Genomic DNA, 17,460 nt, shown 5'->3' with positions numbered 1-17,460 from the left:
GGGCCCTGGTTTGTGGAAATGATGTAGAAGAAGCACACAAATAGAAGAGGATACTTGTTTTGTTTTGTTTTGTTTTTGTTTTTGTTTTGTGTGTATGTGTATTTATTTGTTTGTTTGTTTGTTTGTTTGTTTTTTATAGTCATTCCCAGTATGGATGTTGGAGAAATCTTTTTATGCTAGTTCTATAATGTCTGCATGTATGCATCAGTTGTTTGGTTTTTTTTTTATGGAGGACATGCCTTGTCAGTTCCGCACACACTGCAAATAAGCCTCGCCAACTATACCGATATAAGACCATTTGTGCCATGTGGATGCATATATATATTATGAAATGATATCAATCAGAACGATGCTCAAACCTTTGCTTCAATAGACATTCATAGACATGGACATTCATATGACATTATAAAATTAGTGCGCATACAGACACTGAAAAGCAGTCTCAACTGTTGTCGAAACTTTGTCTAGATCCATATACATGTACAATGTATGTTGTATACTTGTATGTACTTCGATTCAGGAACTCTGCAGTAAGGAAGAGGGCATGGATTGATATAATGAGTGTATGCTGCAAAGAGTTGAAGGAGTTATGATTGCAACCTTCTGGCGGAAAAGGTTGATGGAAATGTTAAACAAGGAGTAATATGTAGGTTTTTATGAACATACCACAGGTTTATGTCATTTTTATCTGAGTGACTGAGTGTCTTCGTTCTATATGCTGCCCAGATTCAAGATTCAATCATTTATTGTCTGATTTAAAAAAAAATACAGAAAATCTTCCTCCACTGGCAAGATAACAGAGCATAACACAAGAATAACAAACAGATCACATATAAATGCACAGGCACATATAAATACATGATAATCAATTGACAATTCGACACATCACCAAACAGTACATTGTAACTAATTAGACTGAAATACTAGTGAAATGAAAAGGTAAGTTTGAGACTATAACAATAAGATATTAAAATATACTATTGATGCATTGAATCTTTCCAACATGCTGACGTCTGACTATGACAAATATATATCAAAAATGCAAAGTCATAAATACAAAATTGCACAGGCCCTAATATGTTGTTGGGAGTGAAACATGTGTAATGTACATAGTGTACATTATACAGAACCCAGGGATCGCGTGTCACATGTGTGCCCAAGAAGAGTAGGGATAAGAAGAAAAGAATAGAAGTGGAAAGGATGGAAAGAGTTCCAGAGAACAGCTGCCTCTATGGGCACACATTGTAATACAGTGTTGTTACGCAAGTATGCATGCACACGTATGCGAAAACATTCCGTGGTCATTCCAATAAAATAGCATAGCAGAGTGCACCAATGAATGCTGCATAATGCAAAAGTAAATCACAGTCCATGTGTGCCCAGGAAGCAAAATAGAAAAGATAGAGGGAAGGGAGCAGAAGATAGACGGGAGGGGGAGGGATTTCCAGGAAAAGCTGCCTATGTGGGCACACATACAATGTGATATGCCTTTACATAAATACATATATCAAGATTCAAATTAGTCAATTCACAAAGGGCTGTAAATAACTTGCGTAATGAGACATCTCTATAAAAACACATAGAATTGCACACTTATACATGGTGAGCTGTGTTGAAAACCTGTCAATACAACAGTGTTATCCTATAATAATAATAATATTGCATTAGTTGCACTCAATAAGTGCCCAGAAAAAGCATAAACCATGAAGAAAATAGCACAGGATCCGAGGGAAAGAAGAGAAATGGGGAAAGGGAAGAAAGGAGTAGTCCTCTCAAGAGAGATGTTTATCAAAACTCACAAAGAATGCAGCATACCATGTACATGCAGTTGGAATGTATGAATGAATAACATTCTAATGTCGTTCACGAAACAGCCTTATAATTCAACGATGAAAAACAGTAATAAGGCACAATCGCCATATACATGTATCACACTGCATGTGCGCCCACAAGTAGGAACCAAGAGAGGAAAGAAAGAGAGAGAGAGAGAGAGGAAAACAGAAGATAGAAGAAAAGGGTTGAGAGCTTCCGTAGAACTACACGTGCGGGCACACATGCAACATAATTATCATAAAAGGCATTTGTACAATATAGATACCGTATTATAACAAACTTTCCAGATTAAATCCAAATCTATCAAAACAAATAGGCTATTGGAATTACACACATACACCTTTATTACAGTCAGTAATTGACACTTTTGATGGAATGCCTCCTGCTCTGTTCCAGAGAACAGAATTTGTAGAGTAGAGTAAGAGGAATCAGGAAAAAAAGTACTGATAGAGAGAATAATTAGCAGGAACTAGGGAGTGTCGGGTACATGCAAAGACACATAATGTCCTTTACCGTTTGACAGAACCATTGAAGATGTGGATAGCATTCGGAACAAAAGACTGTCTGAATCTAGAACGTACTGTTTTAGGAACACTCAAACGAATGCCTGACCGGTTATACTTAAATAGATGATTAAGGGGATATGAGAAATCATGCATGATTCTTTGAAGCTTGGACCAAACTTGCTTCTCATACAGTTCAGTAACCGTAGGTAAGTCTGTGTGAGTGATTCGTTGAGCAACCTTCCTTACTCTTTCCAGTTTTTTCAAATCAATCCGTAAGTCCAAGGATGCCAAATAGTGATTTTCAATGCACATCCATGTATTTACAGTAGTAGTCTTTAGTGCAAGGCAAGGGGTATTTTTCGTCTTAACCTTTTACCCGTTCAGGACGAGTCCCGAGTATACTCAGGCAGGTGTCTACGTGGGAAATGCACGTTGTAGCGAAATCAACTCATCCTCAACGGGTTAAAAAAGTAGGAGATTAAACCAGTCATCCTATGAGAGGGAAGGAATGTGGCAGAACCTACTGCTTCTTCCAGATTACTGTCGAGGCATTTCCAAGCCTTATCTGTTGCTATACAGTGTACCATTCTAAGGTATTCACATTTTTGTCTCACCGTAACACCCCGAACATGAGACAAAACAGAAACCATAAAACATGTTCTCATAGGTTACGAAGTGTTGCTCCTCTTCAAACAAGGGGTACTGTAGTCTGCACAATACTAAATAGCAGGACTGAGGGTTTGTTGTATGTCTGAAATAAAAAAAAGTTTTACAGTGGCATGTACAAGTTTATAGCAATCTACAATGTAACTAGCAACTAGCAACCAGAAAATTTGGTTTCTAATTGACTCACATGGAGCGTGTTTGTTTTTGTGCTTGTCCACACCCTCTGTGGTCTATAAGCTGCAGAGCACTGGAGACTTGATTTTAATTCCACCCTCAGGATTGGAATCTGTCTGATCTAGTGTAGATGTTGTGCCATTTGATGAACTGGAAGAAAGATTATCACCATTGCTTAATTCTGTGCTTTGATTAACTGTGAAATAAATTAAAGAATGGTTAATATGTAAAGAGATCTTAAGTGCGCTGGAGAATCCAACTTTAGAAATCATTTGCATTAGCCAATTCTGTTTTGTATTTCTTTTTGTTGTTTGCTTTGAACAGAACGATCTTCCACAAATATCCACCAACAAGAGGAAATTAACAAGATTGACCCTTGACCTTGATTCAGCCAAAAACAGGTAAGAAGTACTTCAAACACTATATAATAATCTGTTTACTGCATGCATGGTGCTGGACAGAGACCATGGTTTGCTTTGCTATAGGGAGATGTGTGTTGCCATCTTCTCTGATTCAGGATTCTAAGCTATTCAATATGTGCTGCAGATGATTATTTGCAACATTACATTCAGTAAGCCAATTAGAGTTCCACTTTGCACATAAAAAAAAAAAAAAAGGTCATTTGTGAAAACAGGCATAAATTATGTTCATTTCTAAATTCACTGAAATATGCATCTCTGATGTAATGACTATTCATGTAATCTTTGTAAATGGTCCCTGCCAGCACAGCCATCTGACAGCAACAAAGTGTTCTATTCATCAAATCCATGCAGTATATCTTCAATTGCATGTTCTTCTCTTGTGTTGTAGTCCGATTTACGTCCTATTTCCTGTAAATTTCAATGTGAATTACTTTCAAAACAATGACCCAATCTTTCAAATTCTGTTCATCTGTATGATTTTTCCCCATGAATTATTCAATTTGTTAGTCTCAAGGTCAATAAATTCTACTGGTATCAGATAGAAAGATTTAATGCTACAATATCCCACGTACTACGTAAGTCTCTAGATTGGCTCAAGCACAATTGATGTAGAAGGGGCGATGGTAGCATGCATTTTCAGAGAACAAGTAGTCGTAGATATCTTTTGGTGAATCCCCACTCCCTGAGTAGATTGTTCAATGACAGCATATGTTGAAACTGGTGAGCACAGTTGCGGGTTGTACAGGGTGTCTCACTAAAAAGATATCCACTGAAATGCTAGCATTGGCATAGATCTAGCATAATTTTGAGTGTGTGTCTCAGGTTGAGGTGATTAACAGCTGATGCCTTGTAAGAAGACTAGCTTGTGTTGTGGCATTTCCCCAGATAATGAGCAGAAACCCCGGAGAGTGATATAATAACTCTGCTCTCATCCAATATAGGCCTAGATATGAAGATGCTCATCTGCTTGGCAGGAGAGCCCCTCACCCGCCACTTATAAAATCAAAAATTGATTTTGTAATGCCCGTAGCACGAACATCGTTCTTCAAGCTTATGTAGTACAAGTAATTTTCTTCCAAGGTTCACTGTGAAGAAGCTCGATGCTCAATAACTTTTGCGGCTCCCATGGGAGTAATAAGTTGTGAAAGAAGTGAACAGATTAAAATCCGTTGAAGACTAGTCCTGAGTCTACTCAGGCAGGTCTCTATGGGGAAACGTGAGTTAAAACAAAATCAGCTCATCCTCAATGGGTTAAAGTCTCCAGACATTTTTGTTTTCTTTTTTGAATAAGTCTTCAGACATTTATCTCTTAGCTGGCCTTTTAAGATACCATAGCTCTTTTGTTTTGTTTTTTATTTTAAAAAAAATAGGATAGTGGGATTGCATAATACTTCACACCTTATAGTTTGTTTTGGTCCCACATAGTTTTAAACACTATATCATAGATTATTATATTTTGCAGTTTTATATTTGCAAATTTTGCCAGTCAATCTATAGTCATAAAATAATTCATAAAAATGTTGCCACCTGTAACTCAAGTGCATATTATGTCATCTCCGAGGTGGGGAATCAAAATCTTTTTTGCTTAAAAAGTGGCATACTGTAGAACCGGGAATTTTTGCGAGCATGAAACTTTTCTAAATTTTGTGAGGAGCCAAAGTTTGGGAAAGTTTTATGTCATGAAAAAGGCCGGTTCTTTCTGCGAAAGTTTCTGGTTTTACAGTAAATGCCATTCTCAGTCGCAAATTAATCCACTCAAGAAAGATAATGGTGAATACACTATTAATACCGCAGCAGTTTATGGATATCTTTATGCACACTTTGCCATCTCGAGCTGAAGTGTTTGTGTTGTAGTGTTTTGGTTAGGAGGAAATTCATGCACATACAGTTTCCCATCGTAATGAACACACTTCCAAGGCAGCCATATAAATAGCACTGTACATGTGCGATGCCGCCCCCTCCTCTGCCTTTGAAAATACCCACTTCACCTGCGATAAAGATCTGTGTAGATTGGCTGGTATTTAAAAACCCTTTTGAGGATGATTGTGATTGGGATGTTTGGTGATATGGCTGTGTGTTTTGGTTCTGACAATCCTGTTGATCCATAAGTTTTGGACTTTGGACTTTTCACAAGGATCAAGGGATGTGTTTGACTTTGGAGGCTTTCTTTCATGCTGTGTTCAGTGGATCTATTCAGTGCACTTTAAAAATGGGAGTGATCTATTAGGAAACTATAAATGGGTGTAAGAGAGCATTGTATCAGAATACTAAAGAGCTTACTTGAAGTAACATTCTTCATAAGCTGCTCAATCACCATTTTCCCCTCCATGATGATGGAAAAGAATGGAAAAGCAAAGAAAAAAAAAAATGTACAGACAGTTTTCAGCTGGTGTCTGTTCATCCAGTACAGTAGATTGTGTGTCAATCAGTGATACAGCAGAAAGAAGTACTCAAGCATTTCGAAGTTTAAAAAAAAAAAGAAATATTATGTACAGATTACTAATGGAATGATATGCCCATTTACACATTGAAAAAAATGTGAGATGCAGTGTGATTCATATCACACTTGTTTGAGCTCTTGTTCACATGTACACAGGCAAAAAAAGAAAAGAAGAAAAAATGAAGAAGCTATCCAAATTGCATTGCTTCATGAAGTAAAGTCGCAACTCAAATCGTCCCAGTCTGAGTGAGGCCAACTGCACATGCATAAGTCTTTTGGAGTTTGACAAGACTGTCCTGTGTGTCTTGCATAATAGGAAATAAAATACCTTCCTCTCATCCAGCAGTGGCTGTACCGAAACCTTAAAAACTCATAAGTTTTGAACAAATTGTTGGAATTTCCTCAAAATTCACTGTTATGTTCTAATCAAAATTGCCACATCAGTATTTACAATTCTACTTAATCCATATACTGTATTTTGTTTCATCCCACTGTAAGACTTAAAACAAACAATGTGAAAAGCCTTTCTTATATGCAAGTCTATACACTTTCTTTTGAATTTATATTGACCTTGGCACGGACTGGCACTGCATGCACGTGTTAACTCCGTTTCTTTCAGTCACATGATCAGTCGACATAATAGCCTCTGAGTTGTATGTTGACTAGTAGTGTAGTGACATTTGTTTCAGCCATTTGTTTATTTCAGAGATTTGCATTTCCAGGGCTACTTTCAATGTACACAGTGCCAGATGTGTATATACAGGAGTTCAGATGTACTATACAAAATTACAATATAGGAAAGAAAGATTTTAAATACTGTATAGATGCCAGATATTTTCTGGGCATAATACTTTGCAAATTGGGAGTTGAAAGACAATTTCGCGGGTGGCTGAATTCACGATCAGGGACGTGAGTATCATACTGCTTACGTACTCACAGCATAATACAGGGTAGGCATGCTTGTGCACATACATGTAGTCGGTCAGGCATTTGTGTGCAACTGCTGCCAGTGCCTGCCCATGATGCACCTAAGTGCATTGTCCTCATATTCACATTACAGGAGTGCAGTAATTTGGTGAGTTGATGTACTTGCAAATTTTTTTGACAAGCAAAATTCGCGAAAGTAAACCCCCCGCCAAATTAACCCCTGCAAAATATTCAGGATCTACAGTGTATGAAATATCACAATGATGAAACCAAAATAACAGGTCACAGCTCATGGTAATATATAAAAGACAGTAACATTATGATTTATGATATTAATAACTTTGGCATGTACATAAAAATTGATGCTGTCCGAGATTTTCCAAAATTTCATTTTTATTCATTCAGTTTAGAAAAACAAACACTGAAACAAAAAACAAAACAAAACAAAACAAAGCAAAACAAATAATAACAAAGTACATGGTATGGTAGCCACATCCAGAGCCCAGGGTTTGCTTTCCAGGTAAGCTCTGTGCCTAAAACCAGATATTGAAAGTTTTGCATAAAATCAAATTGCTTTTGTGTTGAATAGGTACTTCGACATACAACAAACTGTTGACATTTGTACTAAACAGTAAGATGTACTTAATGATAAGAGGCAAGAAAAAGTACAATTTATATTCAAGTTAAAAGGAAAAGACTCAAGTAAACTCGGTCCATTTAATAGTAAAGCGATAACATTACCTAGTACGATAGGAAGATTTGACTCATTAGGTGGGTCTTCATCAACTAGAGCTTGAAGAATAGTGCGCTTATAGGGGATCCGAGAAATAAGCCCAAAGTCAGCTGAAATGTGCAATCGCGCAATTGCTAAGAAAAGAAGAAAGAAGATGACAAAAAGCAGAGCAGAAAAGGGAACATGATCATTTGCAGAAGTACAGTCATGTACAATGACAAGAGTGATACCACTATGAAAGCATTATGAAATAAATATGACTTAATTGCTCATTATAATGGCTTTATGTTTATTATGCTGAGTTTTGATTTGCTTGTTGACTTTAATGTGCTTAAAACCTCTTAAGACGCTGATCATACATTTGTAAATGGAGGAAACTATAGAAGCATTACATACTGAAATGGGAACCAGCAATTCATGTGCAAGAGCATGCGTCCGCTCTTTTGTAGAGTGCGTTTGGGTATTGGAATAAGCAGGGTGCAAGAAGACAGGGCGTATCTAGTTTCATCAGAGACTTGATACATAGTCAACGTGGGACGTTATTGAGATGGCGCAAAGTCGTTGAGCAGTTTGTATTCGGCTGTGTAGTCAGAATGAGTACCTTCATACTGGTCAAGGTATTGTGTGTTCAGGTTGTCCGTATGAATTCAGTCTGTCCACTGTGTAAGCCCCGGATATTGTTAAATACAATTTCATAAAAACCCTGTAGTAGCTTTTCGTGGTCGGACACTAGGTAGGCCCAGGTATTAAAGTGGATTTGATTTGGGGCTAAAATCCTGCAAAGCCAGTGTTCAAAGGTTGCTGAACTGTGGCTAGAATTGGCATTTTTCAGCCATAACTTCCATCTAGGAATGTCCAATGATAATACAATGCGGTAGGAAGGAGAGAAATGAATTTATTGATGAAATAGTGTGAGCTAAAGTTACTTACTGAAATTGAGCTAAAAGAGGCTATTTTCCCTCGCAGTGGCCTTTTAGGGGAGGTTCACTAGGATAGTGGGAATGTAATTTGGAATGGTGTGTAATGTATAGACTGGACAGTGTTTCCCCTATATGCAAAGGTAGCTAATTGTCAATCCTCAAATTCAGTGGTCAAGGTTAATGACTTGTTACATTTGATGGCTACCGAGGAGCCACACTTTATCATTGGAGTGTAGCGTGTGTGAGCATGAGAAGGTGGAGGAATCCCTGTCAACTGCCCATTGCAGTTGAATTTAATCTGTAGGTAGTTTATTTTCTTTCTTTAAAAACAATACGGTTTTAAACTCATGCTTTCAGTTTGTCTAGCCTACTCATACTAAAATATCTTTATATTGTTTCAGTTGCTTGTCTCCTGACAACTGTAACTTGTAATTTTCTGAATAGTAAGGCATAAATCAGATTGGTCAACTCCTGAAAATTAACTTTAAAACTGTCTTATCTGGCTAGTGTTGTGAATTGTATCTTCTTCTTTTTTTAACTACAAGTTAAAAGGAGTACTGTAAATTTCCATATCTTTGTGCGATTAATTTTTCGTGTTGAGCGGCCCAAAAAAAATATTCACGTGTTCTTGAATTCACACTGCACAATTGTCAACCCATTTTAATAGAATGTGCAGAGAAAATTGTGAAGGTATTTTTGTGGATGTTAGAATTTGTGCTAGCCGAAAGTAGCGCAAAACGGCCTAAAATTAGTACATCACGAAAATTTGTGCACTTACATTATTAAACTCAATGAAACATAACAGGACTATAATATTCTGATAAATGATAACCCATTGTCTAATACTGTACACTGTACATGTAACATATTTTGTTGTGTACCAGTAGACACTCCATAAACTTTGCACTGTAATGCACATGCAAAAAAAAATAATAATAATAATGATAATCATGCAAATACTTTTTTTAGATAATTAAGTATGTACAGAAGTACGCTCATCCACATAATTGTTAATAAAAGATACCAGGTAGGTAAAGTTTACTGGAATTGACCCTACAGAAAAGGAAAAGAAGAAAAATATGAAAACATCCACTTTTACAAGTGCAAGAATCCAGAATATTTTGTGATAGTACTTCTCTCTATCAAGCAGTCCTAAAACCCATGCTTTTCATCCAGTAGGTCCCGATCTTGGACAGAAATGAAATCAAAAAGATCCATACACAATCTTACTGGGCTTTGGGTTAAAAAAAAGGTTGAGAAGCACAACTCTAGACTGACCTAAATACCAAAGTACTATTGATTACCAGGCCTCCCAACTATTCTGATTTTGGAGAAAAGAATCTGAATTTTCTCCATTCCCAGCTCTTGTTTCAATAAGATTTTCCTATTTTTCTTGATAATTTTTACTACACACTCCTATGGGGACTGCTCTTTCTTTACTACTTATGAGCCAAACCATCCCTATTTTTCATTTGGAAAGGTTGAAAGGTCTGCATTACAGACCACATTTCAAATTTGGGTCCTTTCATTCCACGACTTGAAGACAGAAGACCTCAAAACAATGTCTTTGTGAGTAAAGTTTCTAAATGAAGTATTGCTTTCAGTGCAAAATTTTAGCTATCTCAGTCCCTTTTTAGGAGCAGCTGAAACCATGATATAATTGCACTGGTCCCACATGCTCATATTCCTGTCTGAATGTAAGTAATTTTGTTCTTCTTTCTTGTGCATATTGGTCATATAGTTCCTGTAACACCTTTTTGGTTTTGTTTGCATTTCTCAAGATCAAGAATACATGGTACACAGTTTCTCATGAATTAGGTAGCAAAACATCAACCTCTGGAGCAGGATATTAGCATTTTCTCTTAAAATTAATTTAAATCAATGTCTTCTCAGACTTCATTTGATCTCAAGATGAAGCTTTGATGTTCCTATTGCATCCTTTGTATGAATTTGATATAAAAACAATGGATTGACCACTAAAAAGAGGTTTTTCTGTTTTGTTTGTTGTTGTTGTTGTTATTGTTGTTACTTTACAAGTAAAATTTGTCTGGTTGGATCTCAGACTTCCCATTGTGTGTTGCACGTGAAAAGGGCACCATGAAATCCAAAGAGGTGATCACACTCAAGTCATTTCATGCCATGACAATCATTCAAGGATGTGTAGGACCCAAATTCACCATGGCATAAAATATGTTGGGAACAGGGAAGCCGTGCAGAAGGAAGTCATGTGACCACATCACATGCCAACAGGCAAATAGTACTCACGCTTCACCAGGGATCAGTTTCACTTTGGCCTTCATGAACTTCATGATTTATTGGTTCCCAGCATATATAATTTCTTGTTTGAATAGTTGAGATCCTCAGATCACTGCTCTTCAAAACTTCACATCTTGCTACAGAAATGTGATTTAAACTAAATGTTGCTTTGTACTCCAAACTCATAAATTTCGTTTTGAAGTTTACTCAGCGGCCAGTTACAATCTGATTATGGAGCTAGGCTAAGGGTGCAATCCATCACATCATTGCTATCTCCAATTACAGTAGGACCTCGATTTTCCGACCATCGATTATCCAGATTTTCTGTTATCCATCGACTCGTCGGTATCAATTTATGAAGTACGAAACATGACAACGCCATGCAGATAATTGTAATATTAGTGAATTGGTAATAACATGTGTATACCTCTAGCACGATATGCAAGAAACTTAAAGTGCTGTATTTGAGCATAGATCTCTCTTATCTGGCCTGATTGATTATCCGACCGACCACCGGTCCCAACGTGGCCTGACAACTAAGGTTATACTGTACAAGTTTCTTCTTCTCCTTCTCATTCACTTCTAAATGGAAATGCCTGTCTCCAAAATGAGTGATGCAGTGCACTGCAGATTCATGACTCGCATACAATTTTTTTTTTTTCTCCAATGTCTCAGGTTGTGGCCATGCATTCATGTCTCTTCAGTGTGTTGTACAAGGGGCGCTCACTGCAACAGATGCTCTGTTATTAGGCCAAGTAAAAAAAGAAAGCAGTTTCTCGTCCGGGTTTTTTGAGCAAGGCGATGAGGGAGGTCCTTACTATTTGATATCTTACTATTTTTTCAAGGATCGTCAAAATGAAAGTAATATGTGTTTCTCGTCCGGTAATTCTGAGAAAGGTAACGAGAGAGGGCTTTACAATTTTCTATATTCAATTTATGAAATGAAATATCACTCTGGTAGCTGTGTTATGAGACCAGGTCCCAAGTGTACGTCTTGCCTGCACTCTGTGCATTTTCAAACAAATAGATATTATGTGCCATACTTAAAATGAAACTTCATGCATGCAGAAATACATTTGCTTTTTCTTTCCACTATAATACAGATGACAAGGGAAAATGACCATCTTAATACTGGTATTTAGTGTTGTAATGGCTTTTCTGATACCAGTGTACTTGCAATTCTGATGTATTGTGCTATTAATTGAAACAGGTATAAAACATGTCTTTCAACAAATGTACGACTGAAATAAATTTCATGATATTCAAAACACTGCTTTATTTATTGGTGTTTGTGACTTGTTGTGTCCACACAGCTGGTATGTATATCTGCAGTTCTTCACAGTACAATTGTAGCACATTCAACTGGAAACTGGCTTGTACAATTGCAGATGGATGTCAAAATGATACTGATATGGCATTCTAGCATTAAACGTTTAAAGATGTATCTTCATGTTCTAAAAAGACATTTGATAATCACTCATTATTTGGATGATGAAGGATACAGTACACACTACAGATGATACCACTCACGGCTGTGTCCGTGAATTTACATCGTGAAGAAAAGTATCCCGCAGAAATACGAGACAAACCAGAATCCGTGGAAAAGTTATTTATTTTGTAGATACACTCATTTAATAATTCTACATTTGCTGGAAAAGCGCATTCATTTTCTCTTCAAAATAGAATGTATCGCCGTGACAGACCAGGGGATGGGGACCCTGGACAGCTACAAAACACGCACACTTTGCCGATATACGGTGCGGCACGGCCACTGCACTGGCACCAGGGAGGTGGGGACCTCCCTGCTGGCACCGTACCTTCCGACACTGCACACACATGCACATAGTCACAATGACATGAAAATGTATACAAACTCGATACCGTACAATCTTCACAAGCATTTGTACAGTACAATTCATCCGCTTAAAATATCAGAAACGGGGAAAACTACGAACAACGCGCGAAATATGTGTGGAATATCAGCGATTGTTCGCAAAAATGTTGCCGCTATCGCGTTCACGACGTACCGAGTGCGCTGTACATCACAGCCAAACAGCCCAGTAGGCCGGCCCGCCGCGCCGCCCATTCAACTACAGTGCAGTTCGACTCCTTTGTGGGTCATTCCTTCTTGCCGATCGGCCGAGCTCGCAGTGTGAAATGCATGCGTTATTACATACGCACTACACACAGAAGCTACAGCTGTACTACAGTCTACAGCTAAGTAGAGGACGCAAGGCGTAAAAAATAGAAATGAGACGTCACGATTGGTAGGTGAATTGTCGATCTTTTTTTATTTCGGCGGCCGAAAAAATAGTAAATATCAAAAAAGTCGATGCGGCAACTGGAAATCGATGCGGGCGGGGAGCGGGCTGGGACGAGAATTATGAATTTCTTGGTATTTTCAGCGCCATTTTGAAAATAGTAAATAGTAAAAAAATCGATGCGGCGGCCAAAATCGATGCGCGCGAGGACGAGAAACTGGTTTCTTTTTTTACTTGGCCTTATATATGCTGCTTGTCTGACATGGGCGAAGTTACATGTATGATGGGCAAATCTTGAACTTGGTTTGCACATGTCCATGCGTCGATTTAATTGATCGTGTCTTGTTTACAGCTTGAATAGTAGTCATGTGAAGCACTTGTGTAGAACTGGTTTACGGATGAACTGGCAGTCATGCTCTGAAAGATGTCATTGTAGATTTTGTTAATGCTTCTTTTGATAGTGTGATGGCAGGGGAAAACACCATACCGGTATAACGTAATTGTGTGCAACGCAGTGAATTCATTGTTTTAGGGAATAAGATCCTTCCTGTAATGATAGATAAAATAAAACACTGAGTTTTTTGCAATATTTGTTTTCTAAGAGCCCCATTGTCGATGGCAAGTAATCAGCATCAGGAAAATTGTTCAAAGAAATTAATGTCCCCCAAAGGTTGGTTCATGTACGTTAACTCATCAGCAAGTTACGTGTAATCATACCTGTTGCTTACCAGAGTGCACATTTTCAAGTTGTCTTCTTGCCACGATTCAAAACAAGAAATAAGAATAGATAGGGGAAGAAACAACCTGTAACTTGCAGCATGCAGGCGGATGTCGGCTCGATGTAGGAAGAGAACGACTCTGCCCCTTACGATCCCATCCTCGGTCATGAAGCCATGTTTCATCACCGGCCGTAAACTTGAACTGTTGCGTAGGAAGAGGAGAGAGAGAGAGAGAGAGGGAGGAGGGAAAGGGGTATCCCCAGCTGACAGACAGAGCGTGACTCACCCCCTCCCTTGAGGTCTAACCATTACAACCCTCCCCCCCCCCCCCAAAAAAAAAAAGGATACCTCTGACAGACCTCACAGCCGACCTATATTAGAGCCGGAGGGTCTGGACCTTGGGTTAGCATGACCCCTAGTAGTATTATGTACCTCAGGGGCTCGTCTGCTTGGCTTCTCTGGGGCACAGGGCTCTTGGGTGCAATACAGGAAAGATGGCTCTACCCTCAGATATGTTTTTATTTGTAGTAATTTGTGTGTCTGTTTTCCATCGAGGATAATTTATGTTGCCGGGCCACCCCAGCAGAGGGAAAGGGGGAGGAGGGGAAACTAATGGAGAAGGAAAGGACAGCCAGGCTGAGTGAATGGCCTCTTGGCTGCCCAGACTCTTAGTCACAGACAGCTAGATAGCCATGTATTCACCCGCGCGGCGCAACTTTCAGTTTCCGATACTGCCAATTTGAATACCAGCAAAATAGGGGCTTTTGATTGATATGCACTAAAACGATTGGTGCTGCATGTGCAACATGCTGAAATAATAGTGAAGTGTGTGGGAGGAAGGCTGTTACTTTGTGAGATTAATTTGATGTGTGCATATGTGGTTTAAAGGGAAGAGTTTTGTTTGTTGGTTTCTTGTTTTCAGAATTTCTCACCAAACTAGGGACTTCATAACCTTCTCTTTTTTCTTTTCTTTTTTATTGCACAAGTTTCAATTGGTGTGGAAAGCACAAACCCCCTTGACTTGTTAGTGACATATGTTTGATCAAATATTTTTCTGTGTCCCTTTGGGGGAGTTAAGTCAATTGCTCTTTTGATTAACTAGAAAAATCTGCGTGGGCAATTCTGCTTATCTCATTATTATTGCACTACTGTGGAATCACAAGTTGTAAATTTTTAATCTGGAGAGGGATGACACATTACATTAACCATAACTTGACTTTTCAATGCATTTTTTAGTCTCCTCGGCATTCACTGAGTGTCTATTAATCTTTTTTGATTCACTGAATCCACAGAGGTTTTTGAGGATATTTCCCTTTAAAGATATTTCCTCGTACTGGAGACACATACAATGGATGGTAAAGGAAATATTCAATATTATAACAGAGCGCACTGTTATACTACATTAGTGATATTATTTTTTGTGATAAATGCTGTTACACTGTCTAGTGTCTTTGGCCTGTGCATCTTTTTTTCCTTTTCTTTTTTCCAGGTGAGCTGATGTGTAGTCTAGTCTCACAGACTCTGTTTTGGGCCCTTGTGACCCTTGTGACACTTAAAGCTCTAATTCTTAAAGTATTCAGCATGATTACACACTAGAATGACTGCAGCTACAATGGCAATACTCTCTGAGAACTGATTTGGAGATGGGTATAGAGATATATAGCGAGTGACCTATATAAATTAGGGATTGGTTATATCCTGCTTCTTTCTTAAAGATATCATGCAGCATCGAGGGCCACGTCACTGGCATCGAAAGGGCAACATCCAGGAGAATGCTGCCAAGGTTGACGCCATCAAGGAAGAGCTGGACGATGCGCAGCTAAAAGTGGAGCAATGCAAGGTACTGTAGCCCTAGCCTTATACCCTTTTCAGTAACTCTCTTGGCTTGGGCCAGGCCCAATCTAAGTCGTAAAGATTTGAGTTTATGAATGGGTCGAGCCAAAGTGACCCACGCCAGGCTCGGGCTATTTTGGCCCTGCTGTAAGCTAGCACCAAGCGCGGGACGCTGATAGAAGAGTTTATGAACGATCGCAGCGCCAGACTCGGGCCAAAATTCAAAGGTTCGCGATCAGATGTCACAATTACCTGGCCATGCCTCCGCCGGAGCGCATGTTCAGTTACCATGGTAGTTATCCATTATGTGGCCAATGTGTGATTGGGTCATTATAAGAGTAGCGCGGCTCTGCTATAGTTACTGAACACAATTTTGGCGCTTGCTAATTTAGCTTGGTCCGGCAGCTGGCCAAAAATGTGTGAGTTACTGAAAGGGGTATAACGCTGTTTGATTTCCTTCATATCCTTTCCACCCATTAAACTTTTCCTTTCCTATCACTCCATTTTATATCCTCCCAGAAGTGTGTCCCACGTTCGCCCCGAGACTGTTTATAAAGTGCCCTCATCTAACGTGAGTCAAAAACAACTCTTGTAGGTTGTGCTAGACTCACACTAGGCTGACATGTGCGATCTTTTCCTCAGACTTGCCCCAGACTTATGCTGTGTGCTTAGCGCCATGACCGTGAGAGTCCCCATCATATGGGGTGAACACAGCACGTCTCTTTGAGGTTGTGCCATTTTATTGGGAACTCTAAATGGGGTATTCCCCCTTTTCTCTACCCCCAATCCTCCCACCCATTATCTGTCCCTTTCCTATGACTCCACCTTATTAATCTCCTTTTCCTTCTTTTTAACCTGTTACACTTTCTTTTCTCTATCTCTCTAATGATCCCTTTCTAAAACTGGTACTGGAACTGAAGTAGAAATTCACTGTTAACTCTCAGCCTGCAGAGCAAAATATCCTTTTGGAAAGTCTTTTGATATTTGTTGCACTTTAGTAACTGTCCAAGGCAGTGCCTTGATAGGCAAGACTGTTAAACAAGATGATCCCTTTTGCAGATTCTTGTTTCTCAAACTGATTGAGAAACTACTTTTTTCATACAAGAGCTATATTTTCTTGTACTTTAGTATGCACCTGTCTTGTGTGGAACAAATCAAAGTAGATCAAATGTGCTTTCTTTTTTTTTCTCTTTTTTTTTGCTTTGACCTTTTGTGGAGGGATAGCAGTGCAGGATGCACACATATCAATTTGAAGGAGAGCAGCAGGAGTTAACTCAACCTTAATCAATGAACATGCTTTGTCTTATACCATTGTTCTCTAAAAGTTAAAGTAAAATAAAGTAAAGTATGTCTGAACACACTTCTACTGCCTTCACAATACGCCAGCTTTCATTTGCTTGCATTTCAGTATCCTTTGTATGCAGTCGGGATTTTGACTAGCACTTGAAGTTGATGTTGTGGCAGGGATGGATAGTTTTGGAAGGACATTTCTGAATTGACTTCATTAAACAAGACCATTCCCTTTCCTATGATTCAGGAATTATTGGCAAGAATTTTTGGCTGAATTTTTTGTGAGAATATGTGACCCGCTACAACAAAAGGATCCTAAAGTCGGGGGAGGACGATTTTCTGAAAATAACATAAAATCATTACCTTACTCTTCCGCTGTAATTTCGTATATAACACGACTCATAAAAGGTACTCGGTTGTAGAGATTTTGCTGATTTTATGAGATCATGTCGAGTGGTCTAGGAAATCAGCGTTCCCAGC

At 38.7% G+C, this 17,460-nt stretch overlaps 1 protein-coding gene across 1 annotated transcript in view; it reads left to right on the top strand.

The window, feature by feature from the left end:
* The window catches only part of LOC139727118 (rho GTPase-activating protein 17-like), a 93,970-nt gene that overhangs the window by 41,925 nt on the left and 34,585 nt on the right, over positions 1-17,460 (top strand). Inside the window, 3 exon segments of the mRNA XM_071638102.1 lie at positions 3,504-3,580; positions 15,573-15,609; positions 15,611-15,697. Coding sequence (XP_071494203.1) covers positions 3,504-3,580; positions 15,573-15,609; positions 15,611-15,697 — 201 coding nt within the window.

The sequence above is a fragment of the Diadema antillarum genome, unplaced genomic scaffold (genome assembly GCF_040938485.1).
Source record: "Diadema antillarum isolate AM-2024a unplaced genomic scaffold, OU_Dant_1.0 scf00000017, whole genome shotgun sequence".
Lineage (NCBI taxonomy): Eukaryota > Metazoa > Echinodermata > Echinoidea > Diadematoida > Diadematidae > Diadema > Diadema antillarum.
The sequence above is the reverse complement of the archived record's forward strand: the minus strand, read 5'-3'. Positions and strand labels throughout refer to the sequence as shown.